This window comes from Colobus angolensis, unplaced genomic scaffold, assembly GCF_000951035.1.
Source record: "Colobus angolensis palliatus isolate OR3802 unplaced genomic scaffold, Cang.pa_1.0 Scaffold52, whole genome shotgun sequence".
NCBI lineage: Eukaryota > Metazoa > Chordata > Mammalia > Primates > Cercopithecidae > Colobus > Colobus angolensis.
The window spans coordinates 3,908,212-3,929,954 of record NW_012118710.1 but is presented as its reverse complement, the minus strand read 5'-3'; the positions used below and the strand labels follow the sequence as shown (position 1 = coordinate 3,929,954).

The 21,743-nt window shown below is 40.5% G+C and overlaps 1 protein-coding gene across 6 annotated transcripts in view; it reads left to right on the top strand.

Moving 5' to 3' along the window:
• TACC1 (transforming, acidic coiled-coil containing protein 1) overlaps positions 1–17,518 on the top strand; it is a 144,735-nt gene extending 127,217 nt beyond the window's left edge. For all 6 annotated transcript variants that reach the window (XM_011960683.1, XM_011960682.1, XM_011960681.1 and 3 more), the window contains 7 exons: positions 943–1,068; positions 3,248–3,324; positions 5,017–5,060; positions 7,078–7,238; positions 8,084–8,190; positions 11,161–11,281; positions 12,418–17,518. In XM_011960683.1, the coding sequence (XP_011816073.1) occupies positions 943–1,068; positions 3,248–3,324; positions 5,017–5,060; positions 7,078–7,238; positions 8,084–8,190; positions 11,161–11,281; positions 12,418–12,486 (705 nt within the window). In that variant the 3' untranslated portion in view covers positions 12,487–17,518. The remainder of the gene's footprint in view (positions 1–942; positions 1,069–3,247; positions 3,325–5,016; positions 5,061–7,077; positions 7,239–8,083; positions 8,191–11,160; positions 11,282–12,417) is intronic.
• Positions 17,519–21,743: the final 4,225 nt, after the last annotated feature.

Below are 21,743 nucleotides of genomic sequence, written 5' to 3'. Positions count from 1 at the left end.
TGTTCCCAAAATATTAGATGACTCATTTATATAAAAAGTTTACTTCCACAGGTGGGAGGAATAGCCGCCAAAAACGTCTTTTAGGAAGGAAAATAGTAGTACAAAGTCCGTGTTCTCATGGTAAAAAAAAAAAAAAGTTTGCCAGTGTTTCGCTGTGGAACCTGAGTTTATGATAGAAGCGAGCAAGCACCTCAGAGAGTGAAGTGCTGCCAGAAGGGAGTGGAAAGCTTAGTAGCAAGGAGGAATCAACGCACAGGCACGGACCTTGACTTAAGTATGGCCGTTTTGCTTATGGGCAACAGTGGCACACACCCAGCAGGCAGGGTTACCGCAGGAGGTCTCCGCAGAGCAGTGGAAGTTCAGGATGATCCTGAATCATCCGGGTGAAAGGGTGGGGGTGAGAGTTCAAAGAGTTCAAATATTTTTGCTATTTCTGCCTCCTTAGGCCTGAAAGTTAGTATTTTAGAAACATTTCCATCTGCAGTGGCTAAATAAAAATACATACAAAGCATCGATATGTAACAGGAGCAGCTGTCACTTGTTTTTGTTTTTTCTTTTTTAAAAAAAGAAAATTCCATTTACATGGAGCTTATCCCCAGAAACTTAATCATGGGTGTGTTTCTCTGTCATCCATGTGGTTCTTTGGTGACTGACCACTATTATAAGCACACTTTCTCCCTTTTAGATCAGAATAAAATTTCTCTAAGTTATCTTTTCAACAGAAGCTAAGACCACTCTGAGAGTCATTATAACAGTTTTTCTTTAGTTAGTTCCATAATTAGATTTGTTTTGCTCTCCCCCCCCCCCCCCGCCTGCTGACTTTTCTTTAAACATGGTTTTAAAGGGTGTGATCAATTTAATAATGAGGAAGTTGTTGAAGGATGTCTGGGGTTAAGAAGCTGAAAGCTGATGTATTATTCAATGTAATCCCTTTCTCCACAGGGGCTGCTGGAGTCCTCTGCAGACAAGGCTGCTGTGTCAGTGTCCTGTGGAGGTGAGAGCCCCCTAGATGGGATCTGCCTCAGCGAATCAGACAAGACAGCCGTGCTCACCTTAATAAGAGAAGAGGTAAAAGCTCTCCTATTTGGTCTGCTTATCACTCCATTTCTTTGTAAGGCCCATGTACCAGCAGGTAGATTGTATCTCTGCTGGCTCACGTTATCCCAAGCTGGAAGTTCTTATTACCTGCAGCTTGTTTAGGTCGTAAAAAGGGCCCCCTGTGGCAGTGGTGCTGGAGTCCTGACATTCTGGTCTGCAGGGTAAAATGTTGACAATCTGAAATATTCTTAAGAATTTTGTACCCTTCTTTATCTTTCAGTCCTGACATTTAAAATATCTAATTTTGCCAGCTTTGCTCACATGTGTAATGAAATCAGTGCTTTTATTTTACAGAGGATGTATACTTATGCCTAAACATTTGTCATTTTTGCAGTAACACACAGTTGTTTCCTACTTTCATTCATTCTTTAAACAGTTCAACTCTCCAATTCCTGTATTGTGTTTCTTTAACAGCCTTTGTTCAAAATAGATCACTGCTAGGCCTTTCCTGATTATCTGAAAAATATGAAAGACAGTGTTGTGTACCATTAATCAGTTACCCACCCTCTCCTGCCCTATTTCTATGCTGTATTTTATGTGTTTGGTTTGTGTGTTTCTTGACAATTCCACCTGTTCTTAAAGGACTGTGTGGCAATTTTATTTTTGTAGTTTTTAGTTACATAGTTTTTTTTAGTTTTAATTTTTATAGTATGCTGAAAGTGGTTAAGCACCTCAGCTGTAGGTCTTTTACAGCTTTATAAAATAGCATCAAGTTGGTAATGAGGGATGTCAGCTAGTCCTGTTTTCAAAACTTGGGAGCAGTGGTAAGAAGACCCACCAAAAGCTTTTTTTTTTTTGAGAAAATCTTGGCACAGTAGCTCACACCTGTAATCCCAGCACTTTGGGAAGCCAAGGCAGACAGATCACCTGAGTTCGGGAATTCGAGACCAGACTGACCAATATGGAGAAACCCTATCTCTACTAAAAAAAAATATTAAATTAGCTGGGCGTGGTAGTGCATGCCTGTACTCCCAGCTACTCGGGAGGCTGAGGCAGGAGAATCGCTTGAACCCGGGAGACAGAGGTTGGGGTGAGCCGAGATGGCGCCATTGCACTCCAACCTGGGCAACAAGAGCGAAACTCCATCTCAGAAAAATAAAAGTAAAATAATAGACAAGATCTCACTCTGTCACCCGGGCTGGAGTACAGTGGCACTATTACAGCTCATTGCATCCTCGAACTCCTAGGGTCAAGCGATCCTCCTGCCTCAGCCGCCTGAGTAGCTGGGACTGCAAGCATGTACCACTGTGCCTGGCCAAAATCTAGTAAATGAGAAAAATGACTTGATCTTTTTCCTGGGAGTTAAACTATGAGATCACCACCTAATGGATCAAAGTAAAGAGATGCCTGATTACCTGAAGCACACAGGATGCATCTTTCTATGTTCTTGAGATCCTAATAAGTATAACGAAACTACCAATTAGGAAGAGAGAGGCACAGTCAGGGAAGTACAGTAAGTGGAGCGCCATGGCTGCCCATGCAAGCCCTGCCCAGGGCAAATGGAGTTTGAGGCAATGAATTTAGAATATTTCCTTCCAGTTAGCAAGAGCATCCCAAATATGAACCTAGGTTCCAGGCTAACTAGCAAGACTCTACCGATGGTGACGGATGCTATAGCTAGATGTAGCCAGCTCATCTGAGCCCCCTCCTTCTCACTCCGTTTTTATGAAGCTGTCAAAAATCTCTATTTTTGAAATAGAGATAATGTGTTGCCCATGCCAACTTCCAATGCTCTGATTTTGTGGCAGTTTCATTCTCTGGTGGCCTGGCATCACCCGCGATTACATGGCCTTAGAGTGAATACCTGCCAGTCAGATAGCTCTGTTCTTGGTGTCTGTCCCAGTCAGGGCCTGGCCCTGCAGAGCTGAGAGCTAGACCCTGGACCAAGGTAAAGTTCACAGATGCCGTAAATGCCACTTGGAATTTCTGGGAGATGTTCTACTCATCTTTATTCCCGTGTTTATATCCCAGCATCCTGTGTGGCTTAGAGTACACTTTTCCAAATGTTTACGAACATTAAATATTGAGGTTTATATTTCTAATATAGATTGAGTATCTTGGGTTAGACGTGGTTGTGTGCTATTTCAGTTCCCAGTCTCAAATGCAAATTGTAATAGATTGGGTAAAACTAAGCTTTATTATACTTTAGATAATCACTAAAGAGATTGAAGCAAATGAATGGAAGAAGAAATATGAAGAGACCCGGCAAGAAGTTTTGGAGATGAGGTTAGACTGGAGGTTTGGGGAGGGGCTGGATACTTTTATGCACTGTTAGATTTGATACAGATGAAGTGATGACAGTGTTTGCTTGCCACAGAACCAAGTGTTGAGAGCTTGAAGGCTTTGCTGTTTGCATCTTGCTTTGTGATTGAGAATGTTATTTCAGGAGTTACTGGTAACCAGTTATTATATTCAAATACTGTAGTTTATCTTGTGTTGTCCAGAACATAACATGTAAACAGAACCCACATAATTCTTATCTTCTTAGAAGAATTGACAGAAATTTGTATCAAAATATCCATTTAGAATACTGAAAAATAAGATTTATCCAATGATAGAGACATTGGAATTCATACTACTACTTTTTTTTCTTTTTTTTTTTGAGGCAGGGTCTCACTCTGTCATCCAGGCTAGAGTGCAGTGGTGTGATCATGGCTCACTGCAGCCTCAACCTCCTGGAATCAACTGATCCTCTCACCTCTGCCTCCCAAGTTGCTGGGAGCACAGGCATGCACCACCATGCCTGTGTAATTTTTTTTAGAGATGAGCTCTCACTCTGTTGCCCAGGCTGGTTTCTAACTCCTGAGCTCAAGCAATGCACCTGCCTCAGCCTCCCAAAGTGCTGGGATTACAGGCGTGAGCCACGGCACCTGGTCCGTAATACTTTTAAAAAATTAATTATGCATGACAGTTTCAAATTATGTAACCACCAAATAGATGATAGAAAGCTTGTTAACAAGAAACAAAATTGATTGACTTGAAATTAAAATCTTTTTATTTTTCTTCACTTTTAGAAAAGAGAGTTATGAGCCATGAAATGACTAAAGATGAAATCAAAGTAGAGGAGAAGAAAAGGCATAAATAATTCACACACTGTGTGGTCAACACTTGAATGATTAAAAAACATTTTAAATATATCCCTCTAATTTGTTGCTCTTGTATTATTTGTCTTTTAAGCATTTCCTGGGTGTAAGGCCCTTTGCTGGGCTTGATGGAAAGGAAGGGACATTCCTGCTCTGAGAGAGTGGTAGCCATACATAATAACCAACTTGGATATGACGTCAAAAGTGATGGGGGCACCACTATGGAGGGCAGGGGAGGACGTGATGTGGCTCACAGAGCACCCAGCACTGGACTGGGTCAGAAGGACATTGTCACTCTTCACTAGAGGAAAGGTTAACCCAAGAGGATGATCTTTAAAGTCTTCGAATAAGTGAAATACTTTTGGAATTAGGTCACAAAATAAAACTTGTAACTGAATCAGGGGTAGAGTGTCTGAAAGGGTGGATTGAGGTCAGGAAAGCCTAAGGTCAGATCGCATCTCTTAGGAAGAGCCCAGAAGAATATCTTTAACTTAGTTTGTAAAAGATTGACTCGTCTAAGCAAAATGAATCTATGTCCTTGCGATATTCAAATAGGTGCAAAGAGAAAGGGAAGGCAGTTGTTTCTATAAGTAAAATGTAAGTTTGACTAAGCATAAAATCTTAACAGAAACCTTTTTTGAACCTTAAGAAACTTTATATAATGTAAAAAAAAAAAAAAAAAAAAAAAAGAGATAACAAGAGCTCCAAAGCAGATAAATGGGTTACATAAATTGGTGGTATATGTTAATGTGCTTAATTGTTTGGGGCAGCATTTCTCCAACTTTCATTGTCTGAAAATCCTCCCCTGGTAATAAGTTCTTTTTTTCTCATTTAGGAAAATTGTAGCTGAATATGAAAAGACTATTGCTCAGATGATTGGTAAGGAGAACATTTTGTTTTTCGAGGGTATGAGCCATAGGATCTGTCTTAGTCTATTCAGCCTGGTATAACAAAATACCGTAAGCTAGGTAGCTTATAAACAACAAACATTTTTCATAGCTCTGGAGACAGGAAAGTTCAAGGTGCCCACAGATGAGATGTCTGGGGAGGGCCCATTCCTCATAGAAGGGACTGGCTAGCTCTCTGGGGTCTCTTTTATAAGGACACTAATCCTGACATCACCTCCCAAATTCCCTTCCATGCCCACTCTCACCCTAAACATACTCACACACTGGGGATTAGGTTTCAATACACAGATTTGGGGTTGGGGGTAGCATAAACTATAAGACCATAGCCGGATGCCTGGATGATTTTCAGACCATGTCACAAACTTTTATTTGTCTGTCACTTAGATACAGTCGTCTCATTATTCGTGGGAGGTATGTTCTGTAAAGTTGCTGCAAACACTGAATTAGTGAATGCTAAACACTGCTCCTGGCCAGGCGTGGTGGCTCACACCTGTAATCTCAGCACTTTGGGAGGCCGAGATGGGTGGATCACCTGAGGTTGAGAGTTCGAAACCAGCCTGACCAACATGGAGAAACCTCATCTCTACTAATAATACAAAATTAGCTGGACGTGGTGGCGCATGCCTGTAATCCCAGCTACTCGGGAGGCTGAGGCAGGAGAATCGCTTGAACCTGGGAGGCGGAGGTTGTGGTGAGCAGAGATTGTGCCATTGCACTTCAGCCTGGGCAACAAGAGCAAAACTCCATGTCAAAAAAATAAGTAAATAAACACTGCTCCTAGGGAAAAGACAGAGTTAGATTCCTGCATCTGGCCACAACATTTTCATTGACTGATCGGTATATAACCTTGTCTTATGTGTGTTCCTGTTTAAAGACACCTTATTTAATATATATGGTTGATTCATTAACATTGAGCTCACAGTCAGCGGCACTTTGGCTCACATCTGAACACAGCTTCTGTAATGTATTTATTTTAAGGAGCCTCACTGTCTTCTTGTGCTTAGTATCACTAGACAGCACTGTAGCACTGCCCTTGGAGGCCACTCAGAACAGTGAGGTCTCCAGCAAAAGAACACAAATGCAACAAACGTAGCCCGAATAGACCACAAGAAGAACACTTGTTTATGGAATGAATCAAGAAGGCAGAGTATTGCTTTGTTCACTGTCAGCTGAGAGCATGCATATCAAGTGACTAACGCATTTTTGCCACTCTGCACACATCCACAAAGGACTATTGTAAGTCCAGGAGGATAGATTTTAGGATGACAAATTTTAGCAAGTAGGCGAATTTGGAAATATGGACTTGGTGAATAATGAGGGTCAACTGTAGTTAGGTTCATTTTAGAGGATGGCAGGCCTTGAATTCTGTGGCTGTTGGTGGCCTGGTCATATCATTAACACCCGCTGGGAGCATCCTGTGTTTTGGTGCAGGGTTCTTACTCTAGTGCAGGTTGTAATTTCTCTGCATCAGACCCAGTGGTGCCTTTACAAAACAACAGAGATTGAGCCTCCTGCATTGAATGTAGAGTCTCTTCTCATCCATAGCATAAGGATCGACTCCCTAAACCAAAGTCTGGCCTTTCTCCACTAAATTACTGAAATGATACTTTCTACTGTCCACATCACCTAACACCTTCCCAGCTCCGGGCCTTACCACAGCTGTTCTTCTCTATAGAATATTCTCCTCCCAGGTAGCTGTATGGTTCACACCCTCGTTTCTGTCTGGTCTCTGCTCAAATCTCTCCCCTGAGAGCAGGTACTTTCTGTACAGTAACAGCCCCCTCCTCACCCCCATTCCCCCTTATCCTGCCTTGTTTTTTCCCCATCGCTTGTCACCATGCATCTCCCCCGACTAGAATGTAAGCCGTGAGAGCAGGAACTTGGTCACATCCCCAGCTGTATCCCTATCACCGAGAACACTGCTTGGCTTCTCGGGAGTCTCTGTTTGTTGAATAAATATGTCGTTCGTTTTGACTTGTGATTCCCAGAAGATGAACAAAGGACAAGTATGACCTCTCAGAAAAGCTTCCAGCAACTGACCATGGAGAAGGAACAGGCCCTGGCCGACCTTAACTCTGTGGAAAGGTCCCTTTCTGATCTCTTCAGGAGATACGAGAACCTGAAAGGTGTTCTGGAAGGGTTCAAGAAGGTAAGAGTGTTTTTTCCCTCTGTCTCCTGGTGCATTTCCAATGGTGTATTTCCTTGGTAACTGGTCATCAAATACATATGCCAGAGGTTGTGGGTATCCTTTTAAGTAGGAGCTCAGGACCTACTGGCCTTGTGTCCTCTATTCCAGTGAAGCTGGATTTTTCCACATTTTTCCTTCTTTGGTTGTTCAGGCATCTGGCCCAGTGGGTGGCCATGTCTTGGCCATTCCTCTCCTGTGTCAAGCCAATAAACCCCAGGCTGTGGCATAGACTGCAAGAACTATTAATTGAACCCTCAGACCTCAGGTGAATTCTAGAAATGTTCTTTCTGATAATTCACCATTTCAGTTTTAGTAAAAGGGATTAGAAGGAATTCCATGTCACTGAAAAATTCAAGCTGCATATTCTAGAAGAATGAAGTATAATATTTCAAATTTAGATATAAATGGGCCTGTTGATTTAATTTAGCTTTACCATATCAACTAGACACAATTATAGCAAGGAAATGTCTTTATTTTCATATTAAAATAAAAATGAAACTGGCCAGTTTATCAAATATGGAAGTCAAAGTGCCATTCAGTTTTGAATAACTGCCTTCCTAAAGTAGGCATGTTGGTATAACTGACCCTTACTGTATGATATTGAAAATTAACACATGAAGACGTTACGTAGAATTTCCTCAATGAGAATCACATGTGGCTATTTCAAATTACTGCAGAGTATGAATAAAAGGCAGATATCTGAATTACTTAGATTTTTCCATTCTTTAAAAAATGAAAACTCTGATACGTGGTAGATTAGAAGAAACAAAATGACCTGTTTAATTTCAATTTTTGCTTTGGAACAGAATGAAGAAGCCTTGAAGAAATGTGCTCAGGATTACTTAGCCAGAGTTAAACAAGAGGAGCAGCGATACCAGGCCCTGAAAATCCACGCAGAAGAAAAGCTGGACAAGTAAGAGCTTGTAAATTTTGAATTTCGCTCTTCATGATGTTGTGGGAAGATTGACAGAGAGAAAAAAATCACTGTTTTGCAACTCCAGGTTGTATTTGTATGTGTTTATTCCACTATTTAAACCCTTTTCCCATTGTTAAAACATTAAAAAGTAAGAAAAAGTATATCTGCTCCTGCCTCCTTCCACTGGGTTCCCATTTTTCTCTATGCCGGGTAATCACTGTTGTTGATTTCTGTTTTTTCTTCCTATTCAAATTTTTTTCTCCTTTTTTATATGATTATAGCATACTTCACTGTTTTTGCTTAGCAATATAATTTTGAGAATCTTTCCCTGTCAGTGCAAGAAGAGCTTCCTCTTTTTTTTTCTAATGGTATTCCATTGTTGGAATGTATCATTTATTTAACAGTCCCCTCCTGTTAGCCATTAAAGTTAATTCAAGTATCTTGCTGCCACAGACAGTGCTGTAGTAAGTGACCTGGTAGGTGATCGTTTTGCATGCCTGTGAGTTATCTTTATGATCTGTATGTTAGAAAAGGAATTGCTAGACCAAAGCATATATGAATTTGTAATTAAAAGTGTTGTCAGATTGGCCCCATTAGACTTTTATCATTTTATAGCCTTATATAATACATGAGAGCATCTCTTTTTTCTGCAGCTATGCCAACAGATCAACGTTTTTATTTTCTGCAAATCAAATAGGTGAAAATGGTATTTCAACATAGGTAGTTGTTTTTGGCAAGCAACAGAGCATTTATTTATTTGTTTGTTTATTTTATTTTTTTTTTTATGAGACGGAGTTTCGCTCTGTCACCCAGGCTGGAGTGGAGCAGTGCGATCTAGGCTCACTGCAACCTCCATCTCCTGGGTTCAAGCAATTCTCCTGCCTCAGCCTCCCAAGTAGCTGGGATTACAGGCACACGCCACCACACCCAGCTAATTTTTTGTATTTTTAGTAGAGACAGGGTTTCACCATGTTGGCCAGGCTGGTGTGGAACTCCTGACCTCAAGTGATCCGCCTGCCTCGGCTTCCCAAAGTGCTGGGATTACAGATGTGAGCCACTGCGCCCAGCCCCAGAGCATTTATTTTAATGTAATTTTGATTTGCATTTATCTTATGAATGAAACTGAATATATTTCAGCATTCATTTATTAATATATTTGCTTTACTATGAATTACTCTATTCTTTGCCCATTTTCCTATTGTCAGTTTATATATTTTATATATTAGGGACACCAGCCCTTTGTGATAAGAATTTTGAGTAATTTTTCAAGTTTGTCATTTGTCTTTTGCCTCTGCCTGTGGTGTTTTTTGATATTCAGAAATTTACTTTTATGTGCTGAAATGTATTAGTCATTTCTTTTACAGTGTCTGGATTCCTTGTCATAGTAACAAGTATCTTCCCCATGCTGGATAGAAAATATTCTACCATGTTTTACTTACACTTTTTGCCTTAGTTTTTTTAATCCTTAAATCTAATGCATTTGGAGTTTATCCTGGGGAGTGTTATCCAACTTGATTTTTTGTTTTTTTTGAGGCAGAGTCTCACTCCGTCACCCATGCTGGAGTGCAGTGGCACAATGTCGGCTCACTGCAACCTCCACCTCCTGGGCTCAAGCGATTCTTCTGCTTCAGCCTTCTGAGGAGCTGGAATTGCAGGCACCCGCCACCATGCCCAGCTAATTTTTGTATTTTTAGTAGAGACGGGGTTTTGCCATGTTGGGCAGGCTGGTCTCAAATTTCTGACCTCAAGTGATCCACCCGCCTTGGTCTCCCCAAGTGCTGGGGTTACAGGCATGAACCACCGCGCCTGGCCTCCAACTTGACTTTTTAACTAAAAGGTAATACATACTTCTGCATTTTGCTGCCTAAATTTCTATTTGTAGAAACAGAAGTTACCCTGCCCCCTTCCCACTCCCATAGTACTGTATTAGGTTTCTTGTGTATTCTTCTCCCTAGGTTATACAGATCCCTCTATGTGTTATACATAGGTTTATTGTATATCCCTTTAGTCTTTTCTTTGCGCCTATATAAATACTATGATTTTGAACTGTAAAAAATATTTACAATATTGGAATCACATTAGACAAATTTCCTTTTTCCCTCAATAGCGTATCACGGCCGTTTTTTCACGTCAGAACATACAGCTGAATCTCATTCTTTTTATTAGGTCGTGGAACTCTAGCATTTCTTTATTGATGGGCACTTAGACAGTTACAAACTTTCTTCCATTGAAGGTAACACTACAGCGAACGTCCTGTGCACTCATCATTGTGCCAGGTGGAAGTATTTCTGTGAATACATAACTGAAAGTGAGATTGCTGCATTGGAGGGCGTGTACACTTTAAATTGTCCTGGTGACTACTGCATTGCCTGCCACAGGGCAGCGCCAGTTTCCAACCGCCCATTGGCACATGAGCCTGCCTGTCTCCTTATATCTCGGCCCACACAGGACTATCCTTGTTAATTTTTGCCAATTCAATTTTCAAAGCTTATCATTTTAATTTACATGCCTCTGATTACTAATGAGGCTTTAGCATCCTTTCATCAGTTTACTGGCTGTTCATCAACTGACATTTATGGTTTTTAAGAATGTCTTTCACTTCTCATTAATAAACTCCCTGTAGGCCCGTGTCTCACAGATGTCAGTGGTTAGTATCCCGACTCTAGCTGTGATCGTCTCCAAAATTATCCAGTCCGCTTTTGTACTGGGCTAAAAAAAAAAAAAAAAATCTAAGACTGTTGTAGAAATCATTTGCTGTGAGATACAAATTTTGAAGTTGTCTGTAAACTGAATTTTTATAAATTAAAATGGGATTATTTAGGTCACCGATTTTTGTTTTTTCTTTTGTCATGCAGTCAATTCTTTGGGGGCTGTGCCTCCCAGATGTCAGTGGTTAGTATCCTGGCTTTGACTGGTGGCTAATCATGTGCTTTTTGTCTCTTTATTCCACCCAAACACCATAAACAGAGCCAATGAGGAGATTGCTCAGGTTCGAACAAAAGCAAAGGCTGAGAGTGCAGCTCTCCATGCTGGACTCCGGAAAGAGCAGATGAAGGTGGAGTCCCTGGAAAGGGCCCTACAGCAGAAGGTACAGAAAGGGGCCTGATCTGGGTGGCCACAGGGATGTTTGGTTTTCCTCCTCAGCGGTGACTCGCTTATGACAGATCTGGGTGAAAGAGGCCTTGGCTTTCTGCTCAGACATTTCAGTCCATCTCCTTTCTGAACTGATCCAGGTGGAAACAAACAAGTCAAACCATTAAATTTATAAGCACATCATGCGGAAATCATCCATAGGCAGGGTGCAGAGAGAAAGTTGCATTTTAACTGAAGTTCAGAACACCTTCCTAGCTGGGGTCTTGAGACTGCCTTTCTTTCTTTCTTTTTGTTTTTATGCAATATATTAATATGAAGCCATCTCCCCCTTTATTGCTTTGGATCAGTGGTTTGCAGTTGGGGGCAGTTTTGCCCTCCAGGGGGTGTTAGGTGTTAGGTAATGTGTGGAGATATATTTGTTTGGTCGTCACCACTGGGAGATGCTACTGATACAAAGTGCAGGAAGCCAGGGATGCTGTTAACCATCCTGCAATGCACAGGACAGCCCCTAACAACACACTCACCCATCCGGAAACATCAGCAGTGCTGCTTTGAGAAACTGCTGTAGATCAGTGAAAACCAGGACTAGCAACAATCCCTGTTTCTCACTAAGCAATTTTTAGCTTTCCATTTTTATATGTCTCTGGTGTATTTTCCTTACTGCATTTCCAATTATGTACTCATACCTGTGCCATCCATTCATCAAAAGCAGGAGTTTTTATCACAGGGTCTGATAGCCCGTAGAACGGTGCTCCCTAGGAGATTCAGACTCCAGCATCCCTGGAGATACTAATGGATTGAGTGAGACCCAGATACTTATGTTTTTGACAAGTACCCCAGATAATTCCTCTGATAACAAGAGAATTGGGGAACTAAGAGATTCATGGACAAGTTTCAGAGGGCTGGTGATTGTCTTCACCCTTTACTCAGTTTAAGCATGATTTTATGAGTACATTGTTTTTGAGATGTGTAGCCTTTTTTTCTTTAAGGCATCTCTGATGTAGAAAAGTTAAAAATCACTGAATTGGGATGTCTGGGGTAGGGTATATCCAGACTTGGAACTAGTTAACTCTATTTGCCTTTATTTCATAATACAAAGTGGCCTGCGTAATTGTGTCTTTTGTCTTTCAGAACCAAGAAATTGAAGAACTGACAAAAATCTGTGATGAGCTGATTGCAAAGCTGGGAAAGGCTGACTGAGACTCCCCCTGTTAGCTCAACAGATCTGCATTTGGCTGCTTCTCTTGTGACCACAGTTATCTTGCCTTATCCAGGAATAATTGCCCCTTTGCAGAGAAAAAAAAAAAAACTTAAAAAAAGCACATGTCTACTGCTGCCTGTCCCGCTTTGCTGCCAATGCAACAGCCCTGGAAGAAACCCTAGAGAGTTGCGTAGTCTAGAAAGGAGTGTGACCTGACAGTGCTGGAGCCTTCCAGGTCCCCATATGAAGGTTCCATTAGGCTGCTGAGTTTGGGTTTGTGATTTCTTTATGTTTAGTTTGTTTTAAAGTCATCTTTACTTTCCCAAATGTGTTAACTTTGTAGCTCCTCTTTGGGGTCTTCTCCACCACCTGTCTGATTTTTTTTTGTGATCTATTTAATCTTTTAATTTTTTAATATCAGTGGTTTTATTTAAGGAGACACTTTGGCCTATTGTTACTTCCAGTTTATAATCAAGAAGGGGCTCTGGGTCCCCTTTTATTACACACACTCTCACACACATGCATGTATATTTATAGATGCTGCTGCTCTTTTCCCTGAAGCATAGTCAAGTAAGAACTTGTCTACAGAAGGACATATTTCCTTGGATGTGAGACCCTATTTTGAAATAGAGTCCTGACTCAGAACACCAACTTAAGAATTTGGGGGATTAAAGATATGAAGACCACAGTCTTGGGTTTTCATGTCTGCAGAAGACTATTTGCCATGACATTTTGTTGCCCTGGTATTTGGACACTCCTCAGCTTTAATGGGTGTGGCCCCTTTAGGGTTAGTCCTCAGACTGATGGTAGTGTCTGCTTTCTGCATGAAGGACAATATGGGAGTCCCTCCAAGCTAGGGTTTGGCAAATCTGCCCTAGAGTCATTTACTCTCCTCTGCCTCCATTTGTTGATACAAAATCAACATTTAGTCTTCATTATCTTTTTTTTTTTTTTGAGACAGAGTTTTGATCTATTTTAAATATGTGAAGAAAAGCTACTTGTAAAAGGCTCAGATCTTAATTAAAAGGTAGCACCGTTACCAATTATAAGGCGAAGAAATGTTTTTTTCCCATTGTTCTTCAGATGTTGAAAAGAAAGTAAAAATTACCTTCTAACTTGACAATTTTTAACAAAATGAGCAGTAAAAGTCACGTGAACCACTCCAAAAATCAGTGTGCATTTTGCATATTTTTAAACAAAGACAGCTTGAATACTGAGAAGAGGAGTGCAAGGAGAAGGTCTGTACTAACAAAGCCAAATTCCTCAAGCCCATACTGGACTCAGTTCAGAGTGGTGGGCCATTAACCCCAACATGGAATTTTTCCATATAAATCTCAATGAATTCCCTTTCATTTGAATAGGCAAACCCAAATCCATGCAAGTGTTTTAAAGCACTCTCCTGTCTTAATCTTACACCCTGAAAGTCTTCATGGTGATATGCACTATATTCACTATATTCAGTATATATATGTTTTCCTATTTCTCTTGTAAAACTGTTGCATGATCCAACTTCAGCAATGAATTGTGCCTAGTGGAGAACCTCTGTAGATCTTAAAAAATGAATTTTTCTTTAGCAGTGTATTACTCACATGGGTGCAATCTTTAGCCCCAGGGCGGTCAATAATGTCTTTTAAAGCCAGAAGTCACATTTTACCAATATGCATTTATCGTAATTGGTGCTTAGGCTGTATTTTCAAGCCTATTGTCTTAACATTTTGTATAAAAAAGAACAACAGAAATTATCTGTCGTTTGAGAAGTGGCTCGACAATCATTTGGGCTTTGAAAGCAGTCACTTGTGTCATATGAATGCTGTCCTAGTGGTCATAGTACCAAGGGCATGTGTCTCCCCTTGGTCTAACTGATTTCCTCTTTAGTCCTCTACTGCTAAAGAAGTTAATTTTGCATTTTGCAGAAACGTTGATTGCTAAATCTTTTTGCTGCTGTGTTTTGGTGTTTTCATGTTTACTTGTTTTATATTGATCTAAGTATGAAAGGCTATTTATAGTGGCCTCCACTGTAAATCCATAGTCATCTTTTTAAGCTTATTGTGTTTAAGAAAGTAGCTATGTGTTAAACAGAGGTGACGGCAGTCCTTCCCTAGCACACTGGTGGAAGAGACCCCTTAAGAACCTGACCCCAATGAATGAAGCTGATGCACAGGGAGACAGGGAGCACCAAAGGACCCTCGTTAAGTGATACTTGCCCTGGCCTCTTAGCCATGACCATTACAAGGAAATATCCCCCATTCTAACTTAACAGATGCCGCCTCTCCAAAGAGGATTAAAATGTAGCTTGTACAGATCAAGAGAATATACTGGGCAGAATGAAGTATGTTTGTTTATTTTTCTTTAAAATAAAAAAGGGGTTTGGAACTCTGGAGAGTAAGAATATAGTATAGAGTTTGCCTCAACACATGTGAGGGCCAAATAACGTGCTAGCTAGGCAATAATAAACCCTGTTACAGAAGAGAAAAGGGGCCGGGCACAGTGGCTTATTCCCGTAATCCCAACACTGCGGAAGGCCAAGGCAGGAGGATTGCCTGAGTCCAGGAGTTTGAGACCTACCTAGGCAACATGGCGAAACCTTGTCTCTACCAAAAATATAAAAATTAGCTGGGCATGGTGGCATGTGCCTGTGGTCCCAGCTACTTGGGAGGCTGAGGTGGGAGGATCACTTGAGCATGGGAGGTCAAGGCTGCAGTGAGCCATAATCATGCCACTGCACTCCATCTTGGGTGACAGCAAGATCTTGTCTCAATAAAACAACAAGAAAAAAAACAAAACAAAACAAAACGAAAAAACAAACCAGAAGTGAAAAACGAAAGTAGAAGACAGCTGTTGGCCTAGATGGTGGTTTGGGAATATTAGGTGATCCTGTTGAGATTCTGGATCCAGAGCAATTTCTTTAGCTTTTGACTTTGCCAAAGTGTAGATAGCCTTTATCCAGCAGTATTTTAATTGGGGAATGCAACGTAAGGCCGACTGAACAATTCCCTCCGTGGCTGCCCGGATAGTCACAGTCAAGTTTAGAGGAGTCTCCTTCCAGCCAGTGACCTACCCAAACCTTTTGTTCTGTAAAACTGCTCTGGAAATACCGGGAAGCCCAGTTTCTCACGTGGTTTCTAGCTTCTTTGACTCAGCCCAAATTAGGAAGTACAGAAGCACATGATGTTGAAAAACCTAGGATTTGGCAGCCTACCAGAATGGTATGGAATCTGAGGGAAGATTTATGTTTCGTTTTGGAGGACAGCTCAAGTTGAATTTTCTTTCTAGCCAGTTACCCTTTCAACCTACCCATACTTTGTACAGCTCTCACACAAATACTTAGATATTTATTAGACAGCCCTGAATTTGCTCTAATTACAAACAGGGAGGGTAAACTGCCCCCAAATGTTCCTGGGCTGGGTAAAAGCAGCTGGAGTGAAGCACTCATTTTCCATAAAGGTAACAAAGGGTTCACTGGTTACTCTAAGCTCAAAAGGGTTTTTTAAGAGCAAGCATTGGTTAAGTCTGTGTATACTGATTGGAAGTGATTCAGCACAGTCTTTTTTAGTGGAGTAAAATTTCTGAAGCCCCCTTTTAACTTCTTTTAGTTTTTCATTATAACTGGTAGCCATCTCATGAACTGTCTCTGACTGTTGTCTCTGCCGTCATGTGATTGTGAGCTTGCTCTCTGACTTGCATTTCTGACTTTATCCTGTTGTTGGGAAGATAGAAACTAGGTTTTGAAAGATTACATGATTCAAGTGAGGGATTTTAAAGTAAAGATGTGTATATTCTGAAGAATCTAAAAGATAACAGATTATTATTATTTGCTTATGAAAAAACAATATAGTCTGGGAATCCCAGAATGTCAAGCCAAAGGTCTAAGAAGTCTTATCTTCTTCAAATATTTTAATAAAGAAGTATTTCAAGGAGATATCTGCCCAGAAAGGGTTGACTGGCCTCTAGATTCCAGTTATTTTTAAAAAGCAATTTACCACTAAATCCTTGAGTTTCCATAGAGTAACAGTAAAGAAACTAATATAACAGACTCTCCTCTCAAAGGATCTCCTCTGGAGGAGAGTATCAGCGGCAGCATTCTCCAGGGAAGACCCATCCCCTAGTGCCAGAGCTTGCACCCTGGAGACTAAAGATTGCACTTTTCGTAGTTTTTCGTCCAAATGCAATCCCATTTCTGTGCCTCTTAGCATGCAGTTAGATTTGGACAAACAAGATTCCTAAGGAATGACTTTATTAACTATAATATGGTTATAGCTATTATATAAATATATATTCTGGTTATAGTTCTAATATGGAGATGTTGCGTGCAATGCTGGCCTGTGGCGGTCTGTGTAATGCTTTAACTTGTATGGAGGAGGCCAGACTCAGAGCTGAGATGTGGCCTGAACCTTCCCTGTATCGATCCTTTAATTTAGAACTGTCAAGATGCCACTTTCTCCCCCTCTGCCTTTTAGTGGTATCTGAAATATACTCAAAACAGGAATTTCCTGGTCACATCATTAACTGCTAATTCTGTATTTATAAAGAATTTTCAGATGGACATATACAAATCTGAACTCAAACCATCCCCAGTCCAGATACAGGGCAGCGTGTAGGTGACCACACCAGAGCCTCAGCCTTGGTCCTTCTCAGCCATCGGGGTAGGAACCAGGCATTTCTTTTAAATCTCAGAGGTAGCAGTAAACTTTTTAGTATTGCTGTTAGCAAGTGTGTGTTTGCCAATAGATATCCATTATACTAATGTGCCAAGTAAATGTTCATTGCACATCTGCTTCCACTGTGTCCCCACGGGTGCCATGAAGTGTGTGAGGAACCCCTCATCTGGAGGGATGAGCGCTGCACTGACTACTGCTATCAGGATTGTGTTGTGTGGAATATTCATCTACATAAATTTTATATGCACAGTAATTTCCCTTTTTATATGTCAAGTAACTATTTGTAAAAGTTATACTCACAAATTATTATAATGATTACTAATATATTTTTTCCATGTTTCATTGCCTGAATAAAAACTGTTTACCACTGTTAGATTTGGGAGTGTGTGTGTGTATGGTGTTGGTACTTTTCCTGGTTATAAGTTATCCCTGAATGTGAAAATTTGTGGCAGCCCTGCTTTTATGAGCCCCATATTTCAACCTAAAAATAGGAAAGATCACATTTTCTCTACACTCATTTTATGCATGTGGTTGGGTGTGTAACTAAAAACAAAACAAACTTTGGAATTCGGATACTGCCATGTACATGTCATGCCTTTGCATCTGTGCAAACAAAGTTTTTAGCTGGGTGCTTCTTGGTTTTGCTTAGAGACTGGTTGTCTGCCCTGGCATTTTTCAAGTCACCCCAAGCTTTCTGACTCGAAGGACCTGGGGTAAGGCAGAGCTATGTAAACAGTGCAGAGCAAAGAGTTGCTGTGTTTTGTTTCTTCTAGGTTCAATGCAGTACCAGGAATAACTTTTTAAATACTAGCTAAGCCAGCTGTCCGCTTTAAAGGGATAGGAGATGGGGCAGGAAATTTTGTGGGTTGTATTACAGGAAAAGACAAATTAAGAGGATAGTTAAGGCTTCTTTTTACAACTAGCTGGAGATCCACTTAGGAAAATCAGAGAACTATCACTTTTCTTGCTGTTTGCCACATCTTCAGACAGTGCGGCCTCTACAGTCCTCAAAAGGCATATTTCTCACTCCTGCACTCCTGAATCACCAGGAGAGAATCTTCTAAAAAGTCTGTGATGGAGATTGCCATTTGCAGAATGTGAAACACAGTAGAAATCTGTTTCTGAGAATTACTGAGAAGAATAAGATGGAAATTAACCTTGCTACTCTCACAGAATTGTATTCTTAGATAATTTAAGACCACCAATGTTTTTCATACTTTTACAAATAGGGGATCATGGGGCCTGCTTCATGGAATTTGTTACGGATGAAAATGAATATATGTGAACTTGGTCATGACAAAAAATGACTTTCTTGCTGTGGCCAATGGTGAAAGCATGAAAAACCCTGATCTAGCCAACTGAAGTCCTTTTACAATGGAAACAGGCCCAGTGGGAGAAGCAGTGAAGCCAAGATCCCATGACTTGTTTGTCAGTAAACATTGTTGCCCTCGCTCAAATGAGGGGAAAAAAATTAATTGCCACTTAGTTCTTTTCAAGCTCTTGAAATCCAAGTCCTAGGTTTGGGTAGTATTTGTATCATTTGCCAAGTTTGTAGGCACCTAAGGACCAATGAAAGCCAAATACCTTTTTCTCAACATTTATTAATTAATTCATTCACTCATTTATTTGCAGAGTTTAAAGTGAAACACGAAAAGTTTGAGGGACAGTTAGCCAAAGAAATTGTTTTTATGTTTTATTGAAACAGCATTTAAATATAAATAATAGGGTAATGAAAATGATTCTTCCCAAGAAGAAAGCCATCCCTAGGTTACATTTCTTGAAAGAAAAAATGTAGGTGTGAGTTGTTGGTTGGTTATTATCTAAGTGAGTTGTTGCCTGAGAGTGGAGAGATAGTGGTGCTTACGATCTATCAGATAAATCTAACCCAAACAGGCCTGTATTTTCTGCTAGGGTTTTTTTGTTTGTTTGTTTTTGTTTTTTTTGTTTTTTTTTGAGACGGAGTCTCACCCTGCTGCCCAGGCTGAAGTGCAGGGGCATGATTTCAGCTCACTACAACCTTCACCTCCCAGGTTCAAGTGATTCTCCTGCCCAGCCTCCCAAGTAACTAGGATTATAGGCGCATGCCACTATGCCCTGCTAATTTTTGTATTTTAGCAGAGACAGGGTTTCACCATGTTGGCCAGGCTAGTCTCGAACTCCTAACTTCAGATGATCCACCCGCCTCGGCCTCCCAAATTGCTGGGATTACAGGCGTGAGCCACCGCGCCCAGCCCTATTTTCTGCATTTCTGAGAATTAACAAAATGTGCCAAGTTAAGATGTGCAAACTCCTAATCACAAACATTCAACTGTGAGACATTATATAGACCAAGAAGACTTATGTTTCAGACATCAAAAATGACGGCACAATTAGCTAATTGGATGCATTCAGGCATAATCACAATATTTTACTAAAATATTAAGGAGTCCAGACAGCGTCTCTTGGATGTGCAATGATGAACGTACCTTCTATTTCACTGTAAGACTGGCACTCTAATTTGTCTTTTATGTAGTCCGTACTTTTCCAGATACATGTTTTTTTCTTTCTCCCTTTCAGTTGACTTGTATAACATCATGAATTTTCAGCACACACGCCATGTGTAAAATGTGATTCAGTAAAGCATGGTGATTCACACATGTAATCCCGGCACTCTGGGAGGCTGAGGAGGGTGGTGGATTGCTTGAGCTCAGGATTTTGAGACCAGACTCTAACATGGCAAAAACCTGTCTCTACAAAACACACAAAAATTAGCTGGGCATGGTGGTGCACACCTGTAGTCCCAGCTGCTCGGGAGGCTGAGGTGGGAGGATTTGCCTGAGCCAGAGGTCGAGGCTCCAGTGAGCCGTGATTGCACCCCTGCACTCCAGCCTGGGTGCCAGAGCAAGACCCTATCTCAAAAAAAATTTTTTTTACATTAAAAATTTTTTAAATAAGCAAAATATGATTTTACTTACTACGTCAACTTTCAGTGCAAATGAGTATGAGTGGTCACAGGAGGGTTCCATTCCCAAAGGCTTATTCTCTGTAGGGCCATGTCTTTCAAACTGCAGGTCAAAACCCATTTTAGAGGTTATGAATTAGAACAGAAGAGTGAACGTTTGTTGTAAAAGCAAATAGTGAAGGTGTGCTGTTTCATGAGATTTTATTACACTTACATGATATCATATATGGGTAATGAGTTGTAATTTTAAACGTCTTGGTTTGGGGGCCTAAAAGTTAAAAAAAAGCAAGTTTAAAAAAGCTTAAAAGCCACTAACTTTGCAGAGTTTTTGGATCAGTCAAGGATTTTATGGGAGTAAAAACAATGATTGCAATCTCCATTTGTTAAAAGTAAGCTACAGAGTTAAAACATTTAGTAACCCACAACCACAGTTTATGGCAACTTGAAGAAGAAATCAAAACTTCAGGACGGGAACATGAAGCTCTGTTCAGAAAACACGACCTAAAAATTCTTTTCTAATCCTCAATTGAGATGGAAAGAAGAAAAGAGAACGTTGGAACGGGCCTACATAAAGAATAAAAACCTGTAGACCTAAAATAAAGTCTACTAAAAAGAATAAACGTAAAATTCTTCCTTCCTTCTGCCGTCCCCAACATAAACTCATCCTCCTTGAGGCAGCAGAGGGCGGGCTACTCAGGTTCAGAGACACATTTCTGTTTTGCTGCCACTGCCAAAAACTAACCCGACTCTCAACTGAAAAAATGAAACCTCCTCTGTTAGAAGTAAGAATTCTCCTTGATTACAACTTCTTAGACTTAACTTTCTTTGCACAGTTCAATTCTAAATTACAATTGTTCTTATCAGCTGTAAACAATAGCTTTCATTTAAATCTTAACTAGATGTTGGTGTCTGTTCTTCCGATGCCACACTTCAACTGAGTAACTGCAAGGCAATGAATACGTGTGTATGAAGTAAGTGACCAAGTCATGAGGTTCCACATATTTTCAGAAATGTGATCAGATTTGAAGTTGAATGTGAGGGTTTGAGTTAAGGAAATAAGCTTAAGGAGACAAGATCATTCACCACAATGTCCACAGGCAGAAATCAGATACAAATCAGAGAAGGTCAGAGGTGTGATAAAATAGTTGGTTAATTGGGGCCTGGCACAGTGACTCATGCCTGGAATCCCAGCACTTTGGGAGGCTAAAGCGGGCGGATCACAAAGTCAAGAGATCGAGACCATACTGGCCAACATGGTGAAATCCCGTCTCTACTAAAAATACAAAAACTAGCCTGATGTGGTGGCATATGCCTGTAAACCCAGCTACTCGGGAGGCTGAGGCAGGAGAATCACTTGAACCCAGGAGGCTGAGGTTGCAGTGAGCTGAGATCGCCGCACTGCACTCCAGCCTGGTGATAGAGCAAGACTCCATCTCAAAAAAAAAAAAAAGTATATATATATATATATATAGTTGGTCAATTGGGATGTTTGTGAAAATTTCTCTAAACATTTAAAAATTATTTTGGAATCATTTTAGATTTGCAGAAAAGTTGCAAAGATTCTCTAAACTTTCCTTCCTTTCATGGCTAGCTCTCTACTTCCACCCTTTCCTGGTTCTTCCTTTTTTTTTTTTTTTTTTTTTGACAGGGTTGTTTC